The sequence below is a fragment of the Bos indicus x Bos taurus genome, chromosome 1 (genome assembly GCF_003369695.1).
Source record: "Bos indicus x Bos taurus breed Angus x Brahman F1 hybrid chromosome 1, Bos_hybrid_MaternalHap_v2.0, whole genome shotgun sequence".
Taxonomy (NCBI): Eukaryota; Metazoa; Chordata; class Mammalia; order Artiodactyla; family Bovidae; genus Bos; species Bos indicus x Bos taurus.
The window spans coordinates 96,493,975-96,521,946 of NC_040076.1; the positions used below are offsets into that span (position 1 = coordinate 96,493,975).

Genomic DNA, 27,972 nt, shown 5'->3' on the forward strand with positions numbered 1-27,972 from the left:
CAGACTTGAAGAGATTCATGGACAGGTTCAAACAGTGGGAACTGAGCTCCTGTCAATCAGTGGCCCTGTGAGTGAGCTGGGAAGCAGATCAGAGCTGTCAAGCTCTCATTCGCCTTCAGCCCCAGGTTAACACCAGAAAAGTACCCTTCTAAGAGCCATCACATTCAGGCAGCCTACTCCTGGACTTCAGCCCCTCAGATACCATGTGTGATCCTTTAAGCTTCTAGCTTTTAAAATAATGTTATATAGTAACTAATACCTGAGGTGGAGGTGAGGAAAGGATGTTAAAGCAAGAATAAACACACAATAAACACACATAAAACATCACATAGGGGACTTCCCTGGCAGTCCACTAGTTAAGACTCCATGCTTCCAATGCAGGGTACAAGGGTTAGATCCCTGGTCAGGGAACTAGAGTCCCAGATGTTGTGCAGTATGGCCAACAGAATAAAACAAAATCACACAGAATTTCACATTTTACTATTTTTAAAAAGTTCCTAGTCACTTGCTGTGTAATGAATAGACTTTAAAGGAACCAAAGGAGAAAATGTCAATCTTAAGAAACAAGAAAGTTGAGTTCACACAGGATACCAAGAAGGCTTAAATCAATTTCACTGGCATTAAAAGTTTTTATTTGGAATTTGATCCACAATCTATACAAGTTATTTACAAGGCATGAAAATGGAAAACAGCACAAAATACAATTGAGGTATAAGCTAAGAGCACAGTATGTCATGTTTCAATAAATATAATTCAAAATTTGTAAACTAAGTGACCAGATAGATGAGTCTTGTTTTATAGTAAAACCATATAAAATACTTATTTCACGTGAGGTAGAGGACAGTTTTGTGTGTCATGTAATGCAACCAACCACAGCAATTTTACCCATAAAACTGTACATCATTGGCAAGATTTTAAATTGAATTATGGTCAATGTAGTCAACAATTTGTTTCAACAGTTGCACGACAGATCTTTCATTTACTGCTTTCACAGATTAGAAATTCAGAAATAATTTAAGACTACTGTGTTGGCTTAAAATTATCAGGATAAATACATACTTCTAACAGGATGGTTAAAAGCAAGTATATTTTATTTCTCCCAAACTACAATTCTCCCCAAGAGTTGTTCAAGATTTAGTAATTCTTTTAGTAGGATTTTTTTTTTAAACTATAATTACTTTAAGTATGCTGTGCTTTATTTTCAAGTGAGGTATCTATAGGAAAAAAATCTTATAAATTTCTTTTACATTCAACTAACTTAATACACTATTTTGTTTTCTAGGCCTAATTTTTTAATTTCAGTTTTTACATTTGTTCTCTTTAATTCAAACACAGTAGCACTATATAAAACATTTACTACTATCACTAAAAAAAAACAGGCTCCAAATTGCATTATGTAGTTTAAAATGGATTTTACAAAAAAAAAAAAGACTGTCCTTTTAAACAAGATGAAATATAGAATACCCATACAAATTCCTTCCAATAATGGAAATGCTTAAGTGTCTTACGCCAGGAAAAAAATTTAAGCTGTTTATTCAATCTCACAATGTATAATACAGCAGTAATGTGTCCCTTATTGCTGGCAGCTTCAATAAAAACTAACAAGTAGTTTTAAGCACAGAAATAAATGTACAGTATGAGCACAACTTTTCATTCTATTAATCTGTAATATGCTGTCGTGTGGATTAAATGCATAAGAGCAAATAAAAGTAAGGATTTTTTCCTAAGCAATCAAAACATAAGTCATTGAGTAGAAAATTTTAGAAACTGATCAAAAATCTTCAGCACCAGCTTTACTACTCATATAGGGAAATAACTTTGAGCATGTATTATATTGCTCAAGTTTATCATTTTACTTTCCTTCAAACAGAAACCAAAGATGTGTAAATGAATTGGTTGTTCTGTCATGACTTCTAGAACATATGGGTAACCAACCTGCAGGTATCACTGTACTCAGTCTATTACACCTACTTTAGCAACTGGTTTTTAATTCAATATGTACAACTTTTATATATCTCAACTGGTAATATATTAAATATATTATAAAATTAGCTCAAGAACCATTAAACATCCAAACTCTCCTGGACACAGAAATTGAAGCAAAAAAGTATGCCTTACAAAACTAAAGCACAAGCCAAACTTACATTATTGGTCAAATTCTTTCAAAGTGTTATTTGTGAAACCAGGGTTGTTCAGAGCTTCCTCAATGACAGCAGGTTTTACAATAGACTTGGTACCTTTTTCTCATCAAGTTTAGAATACAGAAACTATCATTATTCAAATTTAACATCATTCATCACCCAGTCAACTAATATTCTATCTTTTCTTCCTTTTAAAGATGCTCTAGCACTTGTGATATGTCATTCCTTTAACACAGCTTTTGAAAGTATTTTTATATTTTTCCTAAAAAGAAAAATATTATGACGTCTGAGGGAAAATATTCTTGCCTGATGAGCTGGCACCCAAAAGTTAACATTAAAACAAACTTTAAGCTAACAACCAACACACAAAATGGGCATGCAAAGAATAGAAGAATAATTATATGGATAAGATATTTTTAGCAGAGGCCACTTGTAAAGTATTACAAAGTCTCTATACTTTCAAGCTATGTTGTACAGTTTAACTTAAAATTACTTTTATCTAGAATAGGCATACTATTTACAATTGGCTTAAAAAAAAAAACACTATTTTCAAAGAAGTTAGAAACTGATGGCACATTAATGTATCTTCTGAAAAATGAAGACTATACAATTTCATGTGGCAAGTTTCCCTTATGTGAAGGACTAGAAAAAATAGTTCTTTATTCAAAGCTAATAAATTAAGAGCTTATGACAATTTAAAGGTGATTAAGCATTGCTTAGAATTTTTAAAAACATATTTTAATGATTAAACAAATTATTTTAGATGTTTTGACTTGAAACTTCAATAGCTTATCATTTTAACTAAGTAACATAAGTAGATTTTGAGTGAAATAGAAAAATAAATTATACAGGCTTGAGTTTTACCTCCCAAAAACCTTAGCTGTGATGCAACTAATCCACAACTAAAACGAAACTGTGTCATAAATTTCTTTGTGTTTTTCTTTCTCCAGATAAAGGCAAATAAAAAGTATTAGAAGCATATGTCATTTGTAATATTTATTCCTGTATGTCATTTTAACATGTGTTCTTCCTTAAGGAGATTCCAAGGATCAACCAATTAAACTGCAGGGTTAACACAGTAAAACTTAAATGGAAAATAGAAAATACACATTTAGATGATATTCTAGTAAAGAAACTATACTTTGGGAAGTACAAAAATTCTTTTAGGCTATGTAAGTACCATTAAGCAAAATATGAAAATAACTGGTTAAATGATAACCTACTTACTTTTGAAGTTCTATACCAAGTATCTATTGTCTATTATGGGAAGAGTAAATAACCTCAACTTTAGCTGATTTATTTATAAAATAAATTTAGCTCTCAAGTAATTTCATATAGTACCATACACAAGAATATAAAAATTAAATTCATGAGATAACAATGTCAATTAATGGTAGCTTCAGGAAACTTTCTTTTAAAAAATGCATACTAAGAATTTTACCTAGTATCTTTTAAGCCAAGAATTAACTAACATGAAATTTGCCATTAATGATAGACTTTTCTGTGCAAAAAAAAAAAAAAAGTGCAGAAAGAAGTTGTCCCTCCCCAAACTATGGAATTTCTGTCTTCTAAAAACTATCTAAAAATCTCTTAGTAGCAGATAAGTAAACTTCCCTATATTAACCTATCATACACTACTAGTTGACTGTAAATTCCTGATTTTGATATTAAATAATAATTGAAAATGGTCCATTCATGCACATTTGGTAAGACTTAACATTTAAACATACAAAAGTCCAAAATAACCTTCAAAGTGTTTAATATCTTACAATTTAAAGGAAAACAAATCCATTATATAAATTTCAGTACGACCCACAACTACATAAAAAACTGTACAGGAGGATTATGGATTGTATAGAAACCGATGTACATCAATGGGATCAGTTTTTCTCAAGTACATTAATATTTTCACAACACTATTAACAACATAAACAAAAGTTCAAAAATTACGACATTTTATTCCCTCTTCTAAAGTTGCTGCATAAAAAATTTTCTCTAAATATAACCACATTTAAACAGAAAATCTAATTATAACTGCTTCTTGAGTTTAGCAGCAGTATATAAGAAAGCATGTTATCTTTTCCCTTGGGGTGTGCTATAACCTCATCAATGAAATTCCTCTACTGACAAAATGTCTCTTAGGAGACATTAAATAGAAAGGAACTGATGGAAATTCATGCCACAAGACGAAACAAAAAAAATTTTGATTATAATAATGAGTATACTTTCAACTTAGAAAGGAGATTGAGTTAATGAAAAAAATGGACAACTCCTTGAGTAGCTCTATATATGAAATATGAAGCCATCATTGTATCTAAAATTGAGTCTAAAATATGGATAACAAAATTGATCAAAACTATTTTCCATCACACAATGCAGCTTTTAAAAAGTATGCAATTGTTAAACTGCATTAGAAATATAGGCATCATATCTAATAGTTGAAATTGCAAAGTATTGGTTTGAAGCTGGTTGAAAAGAAAAGTACAAAGAAACATACATTTTCATTCTTTTGGAAAATGTAAAAATTTATATACTAATATATAATCTCTTCACTTTCTCTGATCTACAAATAGATAGAATGCCTAGTTATTTCATGCAGCTAAATTGTTCAGAATTCATTTACCAAAGTAAACAAATAAAAATAAACCCTGTTGGGAACACACAGATGGATTTCTTTGAAGGTTTCTATTCTTTAGCAGTCTTTGATGATTTCAAAATTTGCAGCTTTAGCTCTTTTATCATCATCTCTAACTTCTGTCTTGCCTCCCGTTCCTGTCTGAGTTCGTCTTGGAGCTCTTGCCTATCAGCCTCAGCATGGTCCAGTCTCTGTCTCAGTTCTGCCAGCTGTGTGATTCAGAAGATTGTGTCAGTTTTTCATTCAGTTTTGGTTTTCCTTTACTTCTCACATCATGGCAAAGACCTACTTTCAATTCACTTTTTGCAAAAATGAACTATTTCACGCATAGTATAATCTCTTGAATATCCAATACTATTAATCTGACTTTGACATGACCTTAAAATGAGGGCAAAACAAAGGTCAAGGGAACTGAACACTCAGAACACTTTCATTATGCCTTACACCTCAGTATACCTTTTACCACAGCATGCTCAGATTAGGAGTTACTTGTTCATCTTTCCCAAGTTGTGAGCTACTGTGCACTTTTGCCCCAGGGCTTGTGAACATAGTAGGCAACAGTTTACGTTTGTTAAGCCATTGATTTGAAAGCCCATGTATTACATTATAATAACACTGATACTCAGATAGCTAGAGATTAGCAATTAGGACAACTAAACTACAGAAATCCAATAAAAATGTAAAGTAATGCAACAACCAAGATCAAAACAATCATCTTGAATGATATAGCATAAAATTGTGTTTAACAGAATTATCTATTTCAAAGTCTAGCCTAAATGAAACGAGTTTAACAAAAAGTAATTTCTGTAATAAAATTAAAGTAACAGCTTCAATTTCCACATTGAAAAGGCAACACTATACAAACTGTGTAATTCTTACCTGTGCTGCATATTCAGCCTCTTTATCTTTTTCTAAATTTGAGTCACAGGTACATTTTTGCTTCATTACCTGCTCTAGTTTTTTCTCTAAGTCTTTCTGTTCAACATAAAATTCTTCCATTCTTTGAGCATGTTCATTCTGCAAAGATTCAAGCTCTTTCTGTAAATTCTGCTGTTCTTCAGTAAGTTCCTTCATAGCTTTTGAACTACTCAACATTTCAACTTCCTGTAATTTAAAGAGTCACAATGTAATTTTTACTTTATTTCTATCACATTAAACCTTTCAATTCAGAGAAAAAACAGGACAGAAAGTATCTATTACAAAACTGAGGTGTCATATTAATTCTATACATAAGTAGTTATCTTGAAAACTATTTTCTCTAAAAATTTAAAAGTATATTCATATTTCTTATAAGTATAAAACTGAACAACGTTAAATACATTTATAGCATCTCATCTTGAAGAATATGCAAAAGTATTTTTTCACAATGGACTATCATTTAAATAACAATTTTACCATCTGAAGTTGTTGCTTCTTCTGTAAAATTGAGTTCAATTTTTCCTGTTGTTTTACATAAGTTCTCACTACTTCTTCCATGATTTTTCCCTTATCGTCCTCACAAGTGACGTCTTTGACAAGAAGTGGAGATGAAGCTGCAACATCACAGTCAGTTCCTGACTTGCTTGTGTCTCTGGCTAAGCTGCAAGTGGTAGACTCAGGTTTCTTTTTGCTGGTAGCATTATTCGAGACTGATGGATCTTCCAAGGTAAAAAAGAAGTAACAAAGTATAAACACCACTCTGTCAAAAGTCACTAGAATGATCCATAAATGAAATTAAGAAAACAATTTCATTTATAAACAAAATAAAAAAATAAAGATACTTAAGAATAAACTTAACAATAGTAGTATAAAACTTATACAACAGAAACTATAAAATATTATTGAAAGAAATAAAAGACCTAAATAAATGGAAAAGAATCCTATGTTCATGGATTGGAAAACTTAATATTAAGACGATATCATGATCTGGAAGTCAGTGATCTCCAAAATTCCTATGCTGAAATCCTAACCCCCAATGTGATGGTATTAGGAAATGAAACCTTTTGGAGATAATTAGCTCATAAGAGTAGAGACCCCATGATGGGATTTATGCCCTTATAAAAGAGACTCCAGAGCGCTCTCCCACAATTTGGGTACATAATGAGAAGACCAGGAGGCAAACCCCTGCCAGACCAAATCCACTAGTGCCTTGATCTTAAGACTCCCCAGCCTCTAGAACAGTGAAAGGGTAAGTGTCTATGGTATAAGCTACCCAGTCATGTTATTTTTGTTATAGCAGCCCAAACAGACTACAATAAATGGTAGTCTCAAACTGATTCTACTTTTTCAATGCAGACCCTATCAAAATCTCACCTGGCTGTGTGGCAGAATTTGGCAAACTGATTCTAAAACTCAAATGGAAATAAAATGAAACCAAAATAGCCAAAGTAATCTTGAAAAAGAAAAACAAAGTTGGAAGACTCACAATCTCCAATTGCAAAGCTTGTTATGAAGCTACAGAAATCAAAACCATGTGTAGTACGGACATAAAGACTGGGTCCAGAAATAAACGTATACTTTTACAGGCAACTGGTTTTTAACAAAGGTGCCAAAACAATTCAATGAGTAATAGTAGCTTTTTCAACCCTATTGGGACAACTGTATCTATATACAATTGAGGTTGAACTTCACATTTTACATAAAAATTAATTAAAAGTGGATGACCAAAGTAAGCAACCAAAGAAGGAACAAATTGGACTTCATCTGAATTTAAAACTTCTGTGTTTCAAAGGACACTACCAAGAAAGTGAAAAGACAACTGACACAATGGCAAATCCTCTAACTGGTAAGGCTCTAGTACCCAGAATGTACGCCTAACTCTTACAACAATAAAGAGACAACCCAACTTAAAAACAGCAAAGGATCTCAACGGTTCTTCTCCAAAGATTTGCAATCTTTGGACTTCCTGGTGGCCCAGTGGCTAAGACTCTGCACTCCTAATGCAGGCAACCTGGATTCCATCGCTGGTCAGAGGACTAGAGTCCACACGCTGCAACTGAGAGTGCACACGCAACTAAAGACCCTACCTATGTGCTGCGGCTAAGACCTGGCACAGCCAAATAAGTAAAAAGAGAAAGATTTGCAGTGTCCAATAAAAACATGAAAAGATATTCAGTACCATCAGTCAACTTGGAGAATTGCAAATGAAAACTATGAGATACCACTTCACAACCATGAGGATGGCTCTCATCAAAAGACAAACAATGACAACTGTTGGCAAAGGTGTGCAGAAACTGGAAACCTCAGAGACTGCTGCTAGAAATGAAAATGGTATACTGCTAAGTCACTTCAGTCGTGTCCGACTCTGTGCGACCCCATAGACGGCGGCCCACCAGGCTCCCCCTGTCCCTGGGATTCTCCAGGCAAGAACACTGGAATGGGTTGCCATTTCCTTCTCCAATGCATGAAAGTGAAAAGTGAAAGTGAAGTCGCTCAGTCGTGTCCGACTCTTCGTGACCCCATGGACTGTAGCCTACCAGGCTCCTCCGCCCATGGGATTTTCCAGGCAAGAGTACTGGAGTAGGGTGCCATTGCCTTCTCCGGAAAATGGTATGGTTGCTTTGAAAAACAGTTTGGCAGTCCCTCAAGATATTAAACATAGAGTTACCATATGACCCAGCAATTCCACTCCTAAATATATAGCCAAGAGAAATAAAAACATATGTTCACATTAAAACTTGTGCTTAAGTGTTCATAGTAGCATTAGTCGTCAGCCAAATGTGGACACATCCAAATGTCCATCAGCTGGATATCTGGATGTGTCCACATGGATAAACAAAACAGGGTCTTATCCATCCACACAACAGAAAGTTACTAAGCCATAAACAGGGAAGAAGTGCTAATACATGCTATAACATCTACTGAGGAAACATCCTTAGTGGAAGAAGCCAGGCAACAGAAGGCCACATGCTGTACAATCATTTTATATGAAATGTCCAGAACAGGCAAATCCATAAAAACAGAAAACAGATTAGAGGCTGGTAAAAGGGGAGAGTGAAGACTAACTTCTGGATTACAGGACTTAAGGTTGATGAAATGTTCTGAAATTAATTGTGATCATTATACAACTTTGTGAATTTACTAAAAACCACTCAATTGTACAATCTAAAAGGATAAATTTTATGGTATATGAATTACACCTCAACAATTTTTTTAAAGCCTCTAGAATACTTTAGGAAATATAATATAAACATGCTATAAACGTATGTTACTAATTATTCTTTGCCATAGTTAAATCCAAGGAAAATCTCAAAATTAAAGTAAAAACTCCCCCCAAAGAATCGCAACTATCTATGAAAACAATTACATAACAAAAGGATTCTTCCATTGCTCTGAGAAAGCTGAAAGAATTGTTACATTTGCTTAAGCTGTAGGCAAAACTCTGTAGCTACAGAGAGGGTAACACAGGCAGCAAGTGAGCAGACATATCTTGTTTGGTCCACCATATTTTAAAAGGCACTGTAACTATGCAGCTTTTTTTTAAATGTCCAGCCAGCATTCTGCATTTATGCCATCTGCCTGGCTCCCACAGCTATTCATTTTCAATCCTTGTTTATTCCACAACTGAACGTCTCTGAGTCCTATACCTAACTACACTTAGTACACTTCTTTCTCTTTTTAATTGAAGCAGTTGATTAACAGTATCATGTTAGTTCCAGGTGTACAACATAATTGATTCAATATTTTTACAGATTATCATATATTTTTTTAAGATAATTTTATTAATCTATTTTTGGCTACCTATTGTGCTGGCTCTTCGTTGCTAGATGGGCTTTTCTCTAGTTGAAGCAAGTGGGGGCTACTCTTCATTGCAGTGTGCAGGCTTCTCATTGCTGTAGTTTCCCTTCTTGCAGAGCACAGGCTACAGGGCGGGCGGGCTTCAGCAGCTGCAGTTCCTGGGATCTAGAGCACACGCTCAACAGCTGTGGCGCATGGGCTTAGCTATTCCCCGGCACCTGGGATCTTCCCAGACTTCAGAGTTTTGAAAGGTGTTTTTTTTTTTTTTTTTTTTTAAGATATAAGCTTCAATTATTCGGAAAATTCTCTTATTAAAAGAAACCCTCTTTTTGAAAATGCTGAATAAATATGCTGATTAGGGACATGATTTTAAAAAGGTAATTTCTGAATCCTTACCTAAGTGGCTATATAATTCTTTACTTGCTTTTAGATCCATTTTCTCCTGTTCCTCCAGTGAGACATCTGGATAAGACACTATTTTTTGATGTTTCCCACTACTGTGAGGCTTCTCTGACTGTCTTGGTATAGATTTGCTTGCCTCTGTCTTTGTGACCTCTTTAGGCTGGGGTACAGCTGAAGTAAGTGACACGTTTGGTGCAACCACTTTATCACACATGTATAAGTAGTAGCTGAAAACAAAGAATGGCAAAATAAGATACATATTACATTTAGGTAAAAATATATTAACATCAATTTCTATAGCTAAACAATTTTTTTTAACCAAAACAGATAATGCAACAATTTAGAAAATAAGGGTCTTAGAAAAGAATTCTTGAAAATGTCAGTAAGTAGTTGAGGCACAAAGAGCAAAATTATGAGGATATTTCTGTTATTTTGCAAAAAGCAGTTTCTAAACAATAAAAAGATACTCACTGAAAAGAAAATCAGTTTTCCTTCCCTCAAAACCTCATGAGAACTAAAACCATGAAGTACTTTACACAGCAGTTCAACAACCCTGAGTAGGTAATGTTTATGCCCAAAGAAAACAAACTACAAGGTACTTCGGAGGACCATTTCCCTGTGTGCCACCCCTCCAAAGCAAGGAGCCCTTGCTCTGCTATAGTGAGGCTGATTCAGGCCACACTGCATGGCTATGGCCTGATTCACTGCAGCCCCAAAGCTCCCAGGGCCCTTCTCTCTTTTCAAGAAAACAATCAGTGTTCTGAACAACGCCCAGCTACTGGGCTATCCTCCTTGGATCAGACTCCACCACGCAATCTTCTGAAAATAGTTTGATATTTCCTACTTAATTTGATAAAACAGCAATAATAAAATCAAGCAAAACTAAGATCAAAGGGATAACCACCAATACCAATTTTGCTCAAAGCTCACATAAAATTGTGCAAGAGATTATCTGAGAGACCTATGGAACAAATTTGAGCTAGATATTTAAGTACCATACGATTAACTATAATCTGCTTAACCTTTAACCAAAAGATGCAACCATTTAAGTGACCTAACACTTCATCCTCTAAGTTCTAAATAATATCCTCTTATATTACATTTTCTTTGTACAGGACATCTATATTGTCCCTCTAGACCAATTACATGAATTCTGAGGGTGAAAACTCAGTATCCTGCAAAAAAAACTGACAGGTTTAATACTGCTCCAAAGCTTATTTCAAATGTAAAAGGAATAGAAGGAACTATATAAATGTAAGATTGAGATTCTCCATCACTGTGCTTGAGGAGATAAATGTGTACAGCAGCAGATAAAAGTCTAGGTTTTTTAAATAAAAAGTTTATAATCTAAGGTGTATCTTTATTGAAAATATGAACATTGATTTTGAGGGGTGCAGCTACTATGAAAGCCTCTAAGTTCAAAAAAAGGTTCATTTTAAAAAATCAAAGTTGTACACCACACTCTTGGAGAGTTGGTTTACCTCTTGAAGGGAAGTAAGGAAAATTTTTAAACTTTCATTTTTTCCACTTTAGGGCAAAAAGGAAATAACATATTTCCAGGAAAAAACATAGAAACATACAAAAAAAGTTAATTCAAATATTCAACCTATTTGAATTCATTCCCTGGATTAGCAAAAAAAAAAACCTAGAAAAGCATCTGCTGTATAGATGTTGAATGAAGGAACAAATGTGCTAATACCCACTCACCTGGGATGTAAAAATGAATGTGTCTGAGAGACATGATCACCTTCCTGTTTTATAACTGGATACCATGACTGCAATTCCATTCCTGGTGGTGTATCTATCTGTAGAAAATGTAGAAGTGGAAAAGTTTATTGAAGGAAGATATGATGGTTAATCTTAGGTGTGTATTCAACAGAGCCGTAGGCTGCCTCTGGAGAACACTGACTAGTAAAGAATTATGTAATTCAAGAATCATCTTTGAATAGGGCAGTCTTTCTTTAAAATACCAGGTCTAGTCACTTAAAACTCAAAGAGACATTAACTACCTCATCACAAGAACAGCTTCAGCATGTATATTAACATGGACTACCAGAAATGATTTCATCAAATATCATACTTATGGAATCTGTGTTAAAAATCCATTTTAAATAACAGTACTCTGCAAATGTACAGTATTTCTTAGCATACTACATTAGATAACATCCTACAGCAATACTTTGCCGAATTTCGAAACCACTTTGTCTGCTAACACTTATCAGTAAACCACATTTTATCATAAATAGGAAAAGCTCTTTTTAGCCTTGTACTTGTAAATAAAGGAAAAGGAGAGGGTAACTGGCTACCTCAAAGTTCATGATAAGAACTTTATATCCTGCTGAATTCTAACAAATAGCTTATTAAGTTAGGTACAATTATCTCCACTTTACAGATCAGAAAACTGAGGCTCAGAAACTGAGAAAAAATAAATAACCTGTGGTTACTAACTTCCTCATTTGGTTTGTTTTACACGTCTCCCCTCCCCCTACATACACATATTGGGAGATCAACATTTTGTTAAGAATTATTGGGCAAAGAATTTAAAAGACTAACAAGACCATAAGATTATAGGGAAAAGAATAATATTTTGAAAGGATTTAAGAGGTGAGTATTCAGTGAGGGCCTCTAGACTCTATATACAGAGTAGAATTTGTTTTAAAACTTCACAATCCTGGTCAAGTGTTCTAAAGAAGTTCAGGATCTGGGGCAAAATCAACTGCTTATTTATAAAATACAACAATCATTTGTTTACATAATTTCTCAGCCTATAGCTTAGTTCTACCATAAATTAGAAGGGGAACTGACTAATGGCAACAGAAATACTAAATGATAGATGCCAGGTGCCAGCTGACAGCCTAAAGAGAGAGAAGAATTACAAGACACAAACACAAAAACTGATTCAAAAAGCAAGACAATCAGAGGGCTTTCTCATACACAGGCTAGGAAAAATAATATATCTCAACTGTTCCCTATCCTTATTCCAACAGAGTGTCTAATGTTTAAGAAGTCTTGAGTCAATATGACATAGTTATAGTCAATATTTATACTCATAAGTAGTATACCATATATATACATATTCATACATACACTTAGAAAGACTGAAAAGTATTTGGCATTTTAGATTTTAAAAAAGGTTAAAGTTTTTTAAAAAGACACAGTGCTGAGAAGAGTAGTTTCATTATCTAGAAAACTCATTTAGGCAGAACATTTTTCACCCCAACACTGTAATGAAAGAGGTGTTAATGAACAAAAAGCTCATTCTAACAAATCAATGAAATATAAGATCAGCTCAAAATAAATGAGAAATTCCTTTTTAGAGGTCATTTGTTAAATTCATTATTTATAAATAATTTATAATAATATAATAATATAATATAATTATATTATATAATATATATATTATATTATATATATTATATATTATATATTATATATTATATATTATATATATATTATATATATATTATATAATAATATAATAATATAATATAATATAATAATATAATATAATATAATATAATAAATAATTTATAAATACACATTATTTAGAAAATAAAGAAAGCTCCACTTTACATCAGTTTTATATCTGAGACATCCTGGATGTACTACTGCCCAAGAAATCAACAGTTTCCAGATTTTTTTAATTAAAACTATTAAAATTGATATTTATATTTAAAAGTTTTTACTATTATGGATAGCTGGATTTTAAATCTTCAGAATAACAAATTCTAAACTTCTTCAGCCAAAGATCTTGACTTCACATCTGACTCAATTTTGATCATGTTCATTTCAAAATTCTATAGCTTGATAAGTTTGTATAAGTTTTACTTTTTTATTCATAATCCACACTCAGTATAGTTTTGCTTTTATGATATATCTAAACTTCAAATGCCACCTTAAATAACTGTTAGCACATTCGTTTCTATTTAAACACCCATCCCTCTCTTGTTTCTGACCTTTGTTTCCTATTCTTGTACCTACCCACGAAGAGAGACCCAGAGGAGGGGGTTCTTAAAAAAACCTACCTTAAAGATCATCTAGTGCAGTCCTCTAGCAAATGTTTGAATTTCCTATACAAGGCTCCTGATGAGTGGTTATCTGGCCTCTGCTTAAGTAGCAGCTTGAGGTCAAGGACTGTCTTAATTACTTTCGTATTTTCAGTACCTAGCACCACGCCTGGCAATGCAGTAGAGACTCAATAAATATTCGTTGAATGAATTCTGAATGACAGTGTAGCTCATTAAATTCCCAGGGTGGCCCCCTTTAAGGTTACTCTGCTACTAGTCCCTTTCACATTTACTAATACCCCTTTATTCCATGAAGTGTTGAAGAATCTCAACTGTCTCTGGGTGCATTTTTAGAGATCCGATTTACAAATTAAATAATATAAATGATGGGGAAATGCACAACACTAACCATGATAAAATGTTGGGAGTTAATTTTACCTAATATTCTGTGGTAAGCCATAAACACATTTACAACAAATTATCCTAACTGCATGTTAAAAACAATTAAGAAAAGAACACAACAGAACATTCACAGTCATGCCAGATTTTCTCATCTATTCTGCATTTGTGGCAACATACAAATTAGGTCGTCAAAAAAATAACAGTATAATTAAATGGCACAGCAGTAATGCTACTACTGATCAGGAATAAAAATGAAACACCAAGATACAGCTATTGCCTTTTCTTTTACCTTTCAATATGAGGGTAATTTATTCCCTTCAAGTAATTAAACACTAAAACAGACTACATTACATTATTTGGCAAAGAAAAGAAATAGATCACTTAGTAGCTCAAGTTAGAGCCTTAACATTTTAAAATACTTTTATCATTCAACTTCCCCATCATTATCTACCACAAAATGAACAGATGGCATCCTCATCTGAAACACATAAGAAAAATTTCAGGCATGATTTCATTCCTAAAGTTCTTTCTCTAAGTCATAAAACAACAAATACGTCTAAGAAAGCAAAATTTAAACAAGTCTAAAATGTATAGTAGAAGAATTAATTTTAAATAAGTAAATATTAGAAAATGTTTTACACAAAGTTTCTCTAAGTTTCAACTTAACTGTGTTATGTATACATGACCTTTTAATAATCAGGTTTCCTGATAAAGAACTACTGTATTTCGGTACAATGCTTATTAGTCTCACAATGACAAATAATATAGAAAATCTGGTTTCATTTACAAAAAGACCAATAAGTATTTCTGTCATCACTTTGTAGTAACAAAAGCAATTTCATCCACTCAGCACCGTTAGTACATATACATTCCAATTTGCACTAAAAAAATATATAGACAAATAAGACAAAAACCCTTTAAAACTCCCAGACTTATCTTCAATAGTGACCTCTGATTTTAGGTGGCACTCTTAGTTTCTAATTATAGTGGCAGATTAATATTGTGATCTTTAATTAAATCCTAATGACAAACATTGATGAACTGAAGTAATCAAGACAATATCTCAAAGTATTGATGGGATTTTAAAAGTTCCCCTCAAAAAATCTGGATTAAATTTTTTTACTATATGGGAAAAGAATTTTTTAAAATAGAATTTAGGAAGACAAAAATTAATTTTTACATTTTGGTATTTATAAGCCAGTATATGTATGAAGGACTGGTAGATTGGTAAGTTTCATAGTCTATACCTATTTCATAGTCTATACCCATATTTCACACCTATAATGGTGTGCTTCCATTAAATAAAATATAATGCATATTAAATACACATTATTTTATACAGCCAAACATAAATTGTTAGCAACCTTAGTAAATACATGACTGAACACACCGTTAAGCAATAACTCCTTAGGTATAAAGCAAATGTCCCTACCAAGTTCATTATGTGTAATACTAAGACATTCAAGTGGTCCATAAATGATTTCAGGACACTAGACACCCTACCACCCTCTCAGACAGCTGCCAACATACTCTTACTGAAAGAAATGGAATCTCTCAGAATAGGATAAGGTTTCCTCAATACTTTCAACATGTTGTGAATGAGTGTTTCAACAACTGAAATAGGAATAGTGTTACAAGGTAGCATTTTAAGGCTTAGTTTTGTGCCTCATTTCACTGTAAAAGTAATCACTGTAATGATTAATTATAATTATTAATCAACCTGATACAAACCTGTAACAATATGATCTAAGAACTTCCACTAACTTATCAAAGATGATCTGCAGGAAATCATGGGCTTCCCCAGTGGCTCAGTGGTAAAGAATTCGCCTGCCAATGCAGGAGACGTGGGTTTGATCCCTGGAAGGGGAAGATCCCCAGCAGAAGGAAATTGCAACCCACACCTGGGAAATCCCATGAACAGAGGAGCCTGGCAAGTCCACAGAATCCCAGAGAATCAGACACAACTTAGCAACTAACAACCACAACAAGCAGCAATCAGCAATCAGCAATGTCTCCTGCTACTCAACACTACAAAATTGTGTCATCTACCTCATAAAGCCAATTTTAGGTTTAAAGTGCTTAAAAACTCGCACAGGAAAAGCGAAGGCTCACATTCTTATGTGCAATTATCATTTAAATCCTTCATGGAAACAAAGACATGTAAAAATCAGTAGTATAACATCACTTCCTTTTCTATCTGAACAAACTGATAAAAATCGTGTTAATTTCTGGGACTTAAAAAAATTAACTTCTTTACAGTGGCATTCTATGGTGTCTAGTTCACTTAATATTGCAATTATTTGAAAATTTACGTGTCACATACATCCTTTCACTAAACTATGTGTCAAAAGTTAATCTATGTAAATGTAAGGCTTTGCTTTTCTATCCCATTTCAGGATATATGCTTTTAAAAAACTGAGATTATTTTGACCTTCATATAATGTAAATTAACATCAAAATGTAAACTATTTTATTATGTGCAATAGAATGCACTTTTAAAATTTTACTCTATTTCATGTATTTTTAAAGTGCTGATGACCCACTAAATTGACTTCCTTTACATCCCCCCATCCTTCTCAACTGAGGTTCTCAAGAGACAAGCCTAAATTCTGCAAAGTCCCCATTGTATGCATTAAATTAACTTCTCTCCAAAGTACTTAGAACAGTACTATATACAATCTTTCTAAAGGGCTTAATTCTCCTCAGAGAACCCCAGATGGGAAAGGGTATATAGATGAAAAACTGCAATTTGATGACTGCTGCTCTAAGTGCAAGTTCTACAGTTTATCCAAATGTATTATTTCAACAATTAGTCCTAAATTAACAAGCGCACTCTACAGATAATTTTGCACAGATCTGTAATACAAAGCATTACAGATATAAAGGAATAAATTCCCATGGTGGTTATCACTCCATGGTAAAATGATGAGAAAATTCTGTTTTCTTCTTTGCACTTTTTTTAGGATGTACTATAATGGGCCTATAGTGCTTCCATAATCACACCAAAAAACCTTTTCAAAAAGGAGTAAAAGCCTTATTTTTATGTACCAAAGTGATTTTTAGTTAAGTTTAATTTTTGTATTCTTTGTCCCCAAAGATACTCAAAATACACACTTTTAAGGTTATTTGAAACCGTAAAATAAATTCAATACCACAAATAAAAACAAAATGCTATATTGCTTTAAAACTAAACTGTTTTCCTCCTTGAAAATCACTGGTAGCTTTCTACGGCTAGTAAGACTTTTCATTCAGTTTTATCCAAACCTTTGTTAAGCATCTACCACCTTCTACATTTAGAAACTACAGGATGCATTCCTGGCCCAGGGAGCCTCCAGCTAGTCTTTACACACACACTTCTGTGACCCATTTCTAAGTTTCAGAATCAAAATGAGTTTTAAACTAACTGTGTGTGTGTGTGCTCATTCACATCAGTCATGGCCAACTCTTCGAAACCCCTTGGAGTATAGTGCACCAGGCTCCTGCATTCACAGGATTCTCTAAGCAAGAATACTGGAATGGGCCATCATGGCCCCCTCCAGGGAAACTAACTTACATCTGTCCTATTCAATACTCTTTCTGCCTAACATGGGGCTATACTGTATTTAGTGATGGAACTAAACCACACCCTTAAAAATGGTTAAGGTTTAATTATATATTCTTTAGGTTTCTTGTAGTCAAATAAAATCCTTACATTACTTTAATGTACATGTAACATACATGAAACCTCAAAAGAGCAAAATTTTACACATGGACAAAATATATATTCCCACACTAGTTTTACCTCTTTACTTGATCAAATTGAGTCCTGGCTCCATATGTTCTGCTTTCAGAATTCTAAAGGCATTAAAATTATCCAATTCTTGCTTTCCTCCTTATTCTCAACTGGCATAAATTATAACATATGCATAGCTACAAGAACACTATTGGCTGACTATGCACTGATTCAGGCCTATCCCTTTTCTTCAAAGTTTTTAAGGAGACTTGATTTCCTTGAAGTTTTTCAACATTTCTCAGACCAAAAGGATCAAGTTTTTTTAGCAGAAGCCTTTTTAAAAATATTAACATTTTTAAAAGTTCTACCATTTTTTAATGATAAAAATGAACAGACTATATTTCTAAACCATAAGGGGGCACTATTCCCAAAGCCATTCTAATGATTCCACTGAAATGTCCCTATAACATATTTTATAACAAACTTGTTTTATACTTTCTTCTTGCAAACTTCATTTTGGTAAGTAAACAAATATCCAACTAATATAATTACTGTGTACAAACAATTAATGTGAGATACATTTGAGCCCAATACTCAGTTATCTTACTTAGAAATATCTTCAGATACCTCTAGAAAAATCAAGAAAAGTGGGGAAAGGAAAAATCCAAAATTACATATTAGTAAATATTTCAATCATAGTTTGAAGTATCATCCTATGTTTCTAGACTCTTCAAAAATACTTTTACATCCACTCCCTCATTTGATCAGTTGTCTTATTCAATAGTTTACTTGCAAATTATATGTTTATTAAGGGTTAAACCATCATTTTTCACAAAAAAAAAAAATCCCAATTATTCTAAAATACAGGGTTGTCTCTTAAAAATTTGTTCAGTTTAAAAAAGTTTCCTTTTCCCTGAGTAACTGACATGCCAAGCACTAGACTAAATTCTGGGAAAATCCAGAATTTAGAGTCTCTAAACCCATTAAGATAGTTGTTAATTTTAGAAAGTCAGACAAAAATATTCATACTGGTCCCTTCTATGAGCACAAATACTTCATTTGATTCTGAGCTTACCACCACTTGATAAAAATTTATGCTAATCATAAAATGCAAACTACGCCTCTGATGTAACAAATTACCATCAAATCTATCACAATTAGTATTTTACATATTACATATTTTGTCCCAACACAACTCTTATAGTTACCCATCCTCTCTAGTGTATTTCCTTCCCTCATTTAGGTTTGTACTAAGAAACACACTTCCTAAACAAAAGTAACTCTCAAAAATAGCTTACAAGAGGGGAGAAAGTTTTTGTAGTATTATTATTCCAAATGACCTCTACAGAAATGAACTGTAAGAAAAATGCAATACTAAAAGTGAAATGTTGAATAGACTTTAAAAGGAAAACTTCTAAGTTGATATCTTTAAGTAATCTATTCGCATCACAGATAATTCATAGGGCCTTTTCCCTAAGTAGGAATAAACACTATACTATTTTACAGTCAAGTCTAAATGCTAGAAATCTAAATTTTAACTCCTAAAAAAAAAAATAAGGGCATAAATCATCTTTACTTAGTGATCTGGAGATTGTTGGCCACATGCTCTAACAGGAAAGAATCACCTATAAAGATCTTATCAATTGACTACAAATAGGTTTTTCTAATGTGCTTGAAAATAATCCAAAGTAAACATTACTCTTCAAATTTTATTTACAAATGATCAGTTTGCTTGGCAAACCTTTTTCCAGATAGAAACATAAGACTCAACAAAATCAGAATTAGATCAAATAACACTGGAAGCTTGGAAAAGAATCCAAGCTTGGAAAAATTATATTCTTGCATATATTTGCACACTGTAAAATACTATAATCATTTTTATAATAAAAACATAAAAAACTCAAATGATATGAAGAGGTAGTTTAGTTTTTATAACACCACTTTGCAAAGCAAGCTAGGCAGATCTAATATCAAGTATTATTTCTTGTGGTGACCTAAGAAAGAGTTCAAAATACTGTTATCTTTGGTGTCTGCAAAGAATAGTCAGGTCTCCACTTAGAACACTGACCATATCCCACTTATTTCTCTCATCTAAGTCCTAACTATGCAAAGTCAGTATAGTTATGCAAATAGTTTGGTAACCATTACTAATATAACTTTCATCCTTAGAAATAATTTAACAGTTGCTACATTTCAAACAATTGCCTACTGAGTTTGAGGGGGTTTTTTTAAAAGCAAGAAAACTGCTCTTTAGCTAAACATACCCGATTATATTAGTGTTCAGATTAAACCTAAAGCCCTTTAGATAAGAACTTAATATATTTAGTATATTCTTTAATTTTTTAAGCATTTTAAACTTTTTGTTTTGTATTGGAGCATAACTGATTAACAATGTTTTGATAGTTTCAAGTTGGTGGCAAAGGGACTCAGGCATACATATACATGTATCCTTTCTCCCACAAACTCTCCTCCCATCCCGACTGCTACTTAACATTGAGCAGAGTTCCTTGAGCTATACAGTAGGTTATTCTTTAATTTTTTTTTAAAAAGTCTATTTTGACTTTTTAAAATGAACTTCCTCTGGATCTATTTGGTTTGTTGGGCAACCAATTCAATGACTCATAGAAGATAATGAAAAATGTTCCCCAGTCAAAGGACCTTCTCCTTACTCCCTTCCCAGTAAAATACCTTAGTCTGAGTCTATATAAAAGTTAATAGAGAGCTTAAGAACCATTGTACGAAGGAAAGTTGACAAGAAAAGTTAATGTTTCTCAAAATTCAGTTTCTGCTATGGAGTGTGCTTTAGGGAAAAGTAGTGAAAATTTCTAGACTTCAAGTCAGAAGACCTGCATTCAATTCCCGATTCTACTGTCTTATCAGTTACACAGCCAGGAGCATGCAACCCATCTGGGACTGGTCTCTCATCTGAACTTCAAAAAAGAACTACTTTAACATGTTTTGAAGAACGTATTTCCAAAATGTGAAGTGGCAAGCACACATTACTATACATGAACTCCCCCCAAACTTCTTTCTGAAAGGTTTGATTATTGAAAATTTTCTTAAATTCTCTTAAATTGCTTAAAATTCACATTAAATTAGAAAAAATACCAAAATATGCCAAAAACACTGTAGCAAATACTGCAAAAAATAACATAGTAAAAAGATGGCAAAAAAACTCACATCTTCCCCAAATAAAAACTGAATTCAAATTAATAAATTCTGATACAATAAAAGGACTACATCCAGATGAAGGACGGTTTCAATTTTAACCAAACCCTAGCACATTCAGTTTCAGTTAAGTAAATTCATCACCTTTTTTTTTTTTTTAACCTTTATCATGGTTCTCAGGTATTTTTTTCTCACAAACACAGAGCAAGAACATTAGGCAAAGCAATTTATCCCCAAAATGCTTATGTCAGAGCAATCAAGATCAGACCAAGAACATCTGGCAAACAATGTGGCCACCTATGGACATATAAGAGTTCTAGTTAGGTTAGGGCAAAATACCATAAATATTAAGGGGGGGCATTCCACATTTTGAGAATATAGACAATTGTAATAAGCACAATCTTCAGCTTCTGACCAGGTCAGTTGTAAGCAAGTCCAACAACGTGAGAACTGGCTTGAGGTTAACTATGCTTTAAAATCAGTTAATAATGGCACCAGAACAATATAAACTTATCTAGTAGCCACAGGCGAGGAATTTCAAAGTACTGATGCTTTGGATTCAGCAAGGAGCAAACTACCCTGAATTCAAGTCTGAAAGTATCTTCACTGGGCTTCTGAAACAAATCACTGTCTTAGAACTACATTGTAACTAAATTTCCCTATTGGGAAAACTAAATTTCCCAAAAGGGAAAGACACCCTATTGAAGCACAGGACACTCAACCTTGGGTTCTTGTCTAAGCTCTAGTCTCACTATAAATAACCTTCAGTCATTTAGTACACTTCATTCATTTCTTCTGTGAACGAGAAAAGATAGACTATTTGAAGGAATAAAAAGCTAATTAACAGTGGAAAGATTAGATTTTTACGATGAAATACAGCCACCTTTTTTGTGGTACCAATAAAATAAAATCATGTATGTAAAACTATTCAAGAACAATGCTTGGTACGTTTTAACAGTGTTAGCTATTATACTGATTTTATTCAAGTAGGAAAATATTTTAAAACCAGATCCACACACTGAATATTTAATAGCCTAAATCTTATTAGCCAGGTATTCAAACTCTTGGAATGAAGATACTCATTTAGCCTATCAAATAACGCAGTGAGAAAATAATAACTTTAAAATCTCTTTGCTGGTTGTTTTTATATTCATGTTTATTTAATCTAGAATAATCTTTATTCTAGCTGTCATAAATTTTTAAATTATTCCTCTTTAAAAAAATCTTGGAGACTAGAATCACAAAGTCTTCAGATCAATCTGTCTTTTGCATTTGTTTCCAATATTGATGAAGTCTGAATATTCAATTACAGAAACAATGTCAGAAATCCTAAATATACCTCTGAAAAATGCTGTTTGGAGCCCATTACCAGAATTGTTTTGGCTAGCAATACACCATTTGCAAATGGAGATAAGACCAAAGTGTAAATTAAGAGTCCTAAGAAAACAACTGATTCAGTCATCAAAAGGCAAAATGTGTGAAAAAGAAAGCGGACTCAAGAAAAAAGCCCCAAATCCTCCACTCCCTGCTTATATAATGTTGGGAAAGTCACTTGATCTCTGAGCCTCATTCTCTTTATCTGTAAAATGGGAATAATCCCATTTCTCTCAGCAGGTTGTTTGGAACATCAAATGAGAACACACACTGGAAGCACTTTACAGCCTAAAATGTGTAATACAAACATCTTATACAGATCAATAGTTTTTGCTGTTGTTGAATGAGCAGTAATACTTTAAGTTAGATTCTAAATATACAATTTCAAAGTACACCATTACCAGTGTTCAAAATTGCTACTTAAAAAAAAAAAAAAAAAAAACTTGCCTTGGATTGAGTCCTCTTCCCATTCCTCATGCTAAATTTCTCCTTCATTTCTTCTAAAATTATCTTCAGTTTCTTTTCTTCAGGTGTCCCCAAGTATTTTTGGTTCACATGAAGATAGCAATGCCATTTGGCTGATTCAAAGCCCCAGTGGCAAGTCCTTTTGTCCGGTGATCTGTGAGAATGCATCACAAACGTCTGGGGTGCAAACATTCCACAGCACTCCAGACACTGAATACATGGAGCATCTGGCTGAACATAAAATTGGGGTGCAAATAAACCCTGACATTTGCCCAAGCATTCATGTTCCACTTCAAAGGCACTGCCAGTTTCCTTCAGCTGGGCCAATGAGTTTTTTGCAGGTAGTATACTACCATTTTGAGGAAAGGTGCGCGGCCGCAATAAAGCGTTACATAGTCTTTGTGCATCGGTTAATGTGATCAGCCCACAGGATGGGGCATTGAATGGAAGTATTCCCAGGACCTTTAAGATATGAAGCTGGTCTGATGTACATCTTGAGCAATAGATGTACAATTCATCACACACTGTATTTATTTGTTGGAGTGAAAATTCTCGGAGAACAGAATTTAGGACTTGGGGCAAACAGAGTCTCTTTTCTCCTCCAACCTGAAAACAAGAAATAGACTCCCCTTCCAACAGAGTCTGGGTGAGTTCTGTGGAGCTATCAGAAGGGATGAGCAGTGGACCAGGAAGAATCTGAGGAGATGGAAGAGGCAGAAATACCGTAGGTGACATGCTTTCTTGGGAATACCGAGCAGAAAACGCTGCTGGTCCACCCAAAGAACTCTGACTACTTAAATGGAATTGTGCCAAAGTATGTTTCAAACTGGGATTTAAATGTAAAGGTTCAGGCACAGAGGCGCAGGTCCTCTTGACATGCTCTTCGTCGGTTTCCATTGGTGTTTCATAATCATCCAAGTGTTCCTTCTTTACTGCTGGCAACTTGTTTATCATCATTTTTCCATTTGCATGAATGTCTGTCATCATCTTTTTCACTGGAGGGCTGCCATCATCTTCCATCCCATTCAATTTTTTATTTAAGCTCTGAACCAAGGAAAAATTCGTCTGTAGGTTTTCCATTGCTAAAAACTATTGTGTTAAACAAGTAAGTCTGAAATTTGCATTATTATTTAGTTGCTTATTTTAAGAGAGAGAATTGATGAATACCAATACTTATGGTAACTTATTCTCAAAGAAAATTTAAATTTCCATAGAGAGATCCCTACACTACTCAATAGATTTTGCAACTTTGTTTGGTTCTGCTAATACTTCAGTATAAGTACTGCCAGTGCTATAAAAAAAATTATGTCTAATAACAAAGAAAATAATTTTAAGAGGCACACCTCCAAGGAAACCTTTTTGTTTTTTTTAATTTTCAGGTATATGTACTAAAATCAAGTTACCAGTTCTCTCAATTCAAGATGTCCATGCTCAGTGCAACAGTTTGGTTTAGTTTTAGGCACAACACCCAAAAAGTTTATGCTTGTGTCAAAAATCACTTGTGTCAAAATTATGCACCCAAATTTAGTATTTGGCACCAAGGATACCAAAAAGGGGGGGGGGGGGAGGGGTGGATATCTTCTCTAAAAATGATGATCTGTTGGTCTGTGTGAACAATATGAAGGCTTGAATAAACCCTCACACCAGTAACAAGAGACTCTGACTCCACTTGAACTTCTGTATTAAAAATGAAACCTAAAGAAAAATCTGCCCAGTTATCTTCAAGGATTACTGTTCATTCTTCTTTTAATTAATCTGGAAGAGAAGGGGGTTGGGGAAGAGTTACATTTGAATTTGTTCCAGAGGCCAAAGGGTCAGTTTGAAACTAGTTTCTTAATCTTAAACTGAGTTCACTTTACCAAAGGTGACACTTGAGTGATTTCTTTCAATCTAACACCAGTTAATTAGAAGTACCTTCATTTAAATCGGAAAGCAATTTGGCAAATGAGTAAAGGGAGCAATAATATCCCTCAAACGGGAGAGGTTTACTCCAACCCAGAAAAGGAAAAACCTTAAACGGATCATCTCACCCAAAACTCAGTACTAGAGGTTTTTTCTCAATTATGCAATTTTAACTAAAATAATCTATTTTAACTAAAATAACCTATTACTTCATCTCTTAATTAAAAAACAAACAAAAAAACCCCACCAGTTTCATCTAAAAATCAAACACCAGTTATAACACACCTACTACACACAAGTCACAATCTTAAGTGCATAATTAATCTAGTCAGTGTACGTTATTTTTCTGGAATAGCTATAGGCAAAAATTAGCTTTCCCTTTAAAAGGTTAGTGAATTTGCTTAATGGAAGCCAAAAGCTATAGACTCCACTCCTGGGAATCTCCATCCTTGAATAAGACTAATCCGGGACAAAAAGCACAAGGCAGACAGACCTCACAAAGAATGCAAATGGAGGAAGAGGGAAAAAGCAAAGATTCTTCTTCCACTTCCTTCTTGAGAGAAAATCCAAAAAAAATCTAGTAAACAAATTTTTGCTAGCCAAACTCCCAGCAATTTACCTTAAAACAGACCCAAAGGGTTAAGTACCAAGGCCACTAGCCAACGTACTGACTTTCGCCCACCACAGGAACACCTCAGCCTACGCAGGCCAAGGAAGAGGGCAGGAGGCATGACTTAGAATGGGGAGCCCTCAAACCCTGAAATCCTCGGCCCACGCAAAGCCACTCACCCACCTTAAACCCAAGGCGGAGGCGGGGAGAGGAGGGCAAGGGACCCGGGACGCCTCAGGCTTGCAAGCGGGTAGTGGGAAGTGGAGGAAAAGGAGTCCCCAAACCCCGCCCCCCCCGCAGTCTCGGAACACCCCGGTGCCCTCTCAACACCGCCCCGCTAAGGGGGCCGCAGGCAGGACTGTGGAAATCCCCCGCGCACCCTCTCCCCGGGAAGTTCTCGGGTGTTACCCGAGCACCCCTAAGGCTGCACCTCCCCTCGTCTGCCCAGGGCAGAGGAGAGAGGGGTCAGCGGGCGGGAGGGGCGACGAGCCGGGACCTCCCAGTCGCTGAGCGCCGACCTACCGGGTCGAGCCCGGGGCATCCCCGCGGAGCGCAGACGGGCGGCGGGCGGGGGGCGGAAGGGGACAGTGACGGGCGTCCAGGGTTCGGGGTCCCGACGGGTCCAGTCAAGTGCAGCACCCGGCCACTGCCCGCGCCCATCACTCGGGATAAGCGAGGCATCATCCGCTGTAGGACACCCGGCCCGCGCGCCCTCCGTGGCCCCGACCCCACCCGGGACCCAGCATCCGGACCCCCGACTACGGCCTCCGCACCCGAGGAAGCCCGACGAGCTTTGTTAACTCCCCTTGACGCCCGGCGCCGCCTTCGGGCGCCCCGGGAGCCGCGCGCCCCTAGCCTACCTCTGCGTCCCCCCCGCCCCGCAAGCCGAGGCCGCACCTGTGCCCGCCGCCGCCGCCGCCGCCGCCGCCGCCGCTCGCCCGCTCCCCTTGGCTGTGCCGGCGCCGCTCCGAACCCCACACACATCGCTACACACAGCCCTCTGACGTCACCGAGCCCTCGGCCCGCCCACGTCACTGCGGAGACACACGGCTTCCCGCAGACGCCGCCGCCGTCTCCGGCCGCCCGGGGGAGAGCGAGGGCGGCAGTGGGGGGAGGGGAGGAGAGGAGAACTGAGCCAGCGGCGGCACCGCGTGCGCAAGCCCGCCGCTGCCGCCTCGCGGCTCCTAGCCCCTCGGGGACGCGCGCGCCGTCTGCCCTATAGTGGCTCCCTAGGGCTCCCCCGGCCCGTCGTCTGGCGCGCGCGCCCCTCCCCCCAGGCGCGCGCCCGGCGCTCCTGGCCCCGCTCGCCGTCTGGGCGGCTGGCGCGCGGCGCTGTCTGCGGTGCACCCGGCGCAGACAGGATGTTCCCTCCCCGCCCCACCCCCACCGCCGCCCTCCCTCCTTCCTTCCTCGAGTCGCCTAGCCGGCTGTCTGGGGCCGCCACCGCCCCGCCCCCGCCCCACCCGCTGCTCCGTGGAGACGGGCCAGACCCGGGGGCGCCCTGGTCGCTCGGCCGCCGCGCGACACGGAGAGAGGGGGCAGGGCGACCGCGCGGTGCACTGTGCGCGACCCCAGCAGCCGGCTGGGCGGAGGCAAGGCCCGCCTGGCCGAGCGCCGCGGCCCGAGGTCAGGCACAGGCGACCCTCCCCCCGCGGGGCCGCAGCTGGGCCGCCCCGCCCCGGAGGCAGCCGGGTGGCGGCCGCCCAGCCGCGGCCCCCGTGTGGGCCCAGCGCGCGGGGGCTGCCCCCCGCCTCCGCGGGGCCTCCCGCCCGAGGGCCGCCCCGCCAGCTGCCGGCGCTGCGCTGCGCTGCGCTCCGCCCCACCCTACCCTGGCGGCCCCCGCCTTGCCTGGGCGGCCTCCGCCCAGACGCCTTCCCTGGGCTGACCTCCTCCGCCATCGGCCCGGGCTGGAGGGCTGGCAGAAGTTCTGGCAAAACCGAGAGAAAACATTTTTGTCTCTACTTCTCAGCCTCCCTCCCCCCACCCCCTCACCAGACTGCTACTCTCGGTTCCAAAAGGGAGCTAGAAATTACATGCTTCTACAGTGTTTCCTGAGGAGTTTGGGATTTTGTTTTGGAGGCGAACAGGAGGTGAGACGAGGAAAGCGATGACCGAAGCGCTTTCGGCTGTGACCCTCGGGGCCGAACAGAGTCGTCTCCCTGGTCGGTGTTCTTCTGTGGTCGATTAGCATATTGAACTCTGCCGAGCTGCTCCGTCATATTTCGAAACACCAAGAAAAACCCCTTTTTTCCACCCCACCGCAAAATTAGGAACTGAAATAGTACCCCAGATCTCAGTGCACCGAATTCAGAAGATTTGGCTTTGTCCTCCTCCCCCCCGCCCCCGCCCCTTTTGATGCATTTTCGTCCAATTTCTTCTGGTTTTACTGCTTCGAGGTCACTCATGGGATCCACATTTGGAGCCAGCCGACTGGGAAT

The 27,972-nt window shown here is 36.7% G+C and overlaps 1 protein-coding gene across 2 annotated transcripts; it reads right to left on the minus strand.

Moving 5' to 3' along the window:
* Nucleotides 1-605: 605 nt before the first annotated feature.
* Nucleotides 606-26,738, minus strand: SKIL (SKI like proto-oncogene). Of its 2 annotated transcripts, XM_027541379.1 has the most exons (7): nt 26,432-26,738; nt 23,005-24,777; nt 11,602-11,699; nt 9,889-10,121; nt 6,172-6,413; nt 5,656-5,880; nt 606-4,985 (listed from the first exon to the last, which is right to left on the minus strand). In XM_027541379.1, exons 2-7 carry the CDS (start codon nt 24,100-24,102, stop codon nt 4,827-4,829), a joined length of 2,055 nt encoding a protein of 684 aa, XP_027397180.1. In that variant the 5' UTR covers nt 24,103-24,777; nt 26,432-26,738; the 3' UTR covers nt 606-4,826. The 2 variants fall into 2 exon arrangements, with proteins under 2 accessions (XP_027397180.1, XP_027397188.1); XM_027541387.1 differs by lacking the exon at nt 26,432-26,738 and having other exon boundaries at nt 5,725-5,880; nt 23,005-24,794.
* Nucleotides 26,739-27,972: the final 1,234 nt, after the last annotated feature.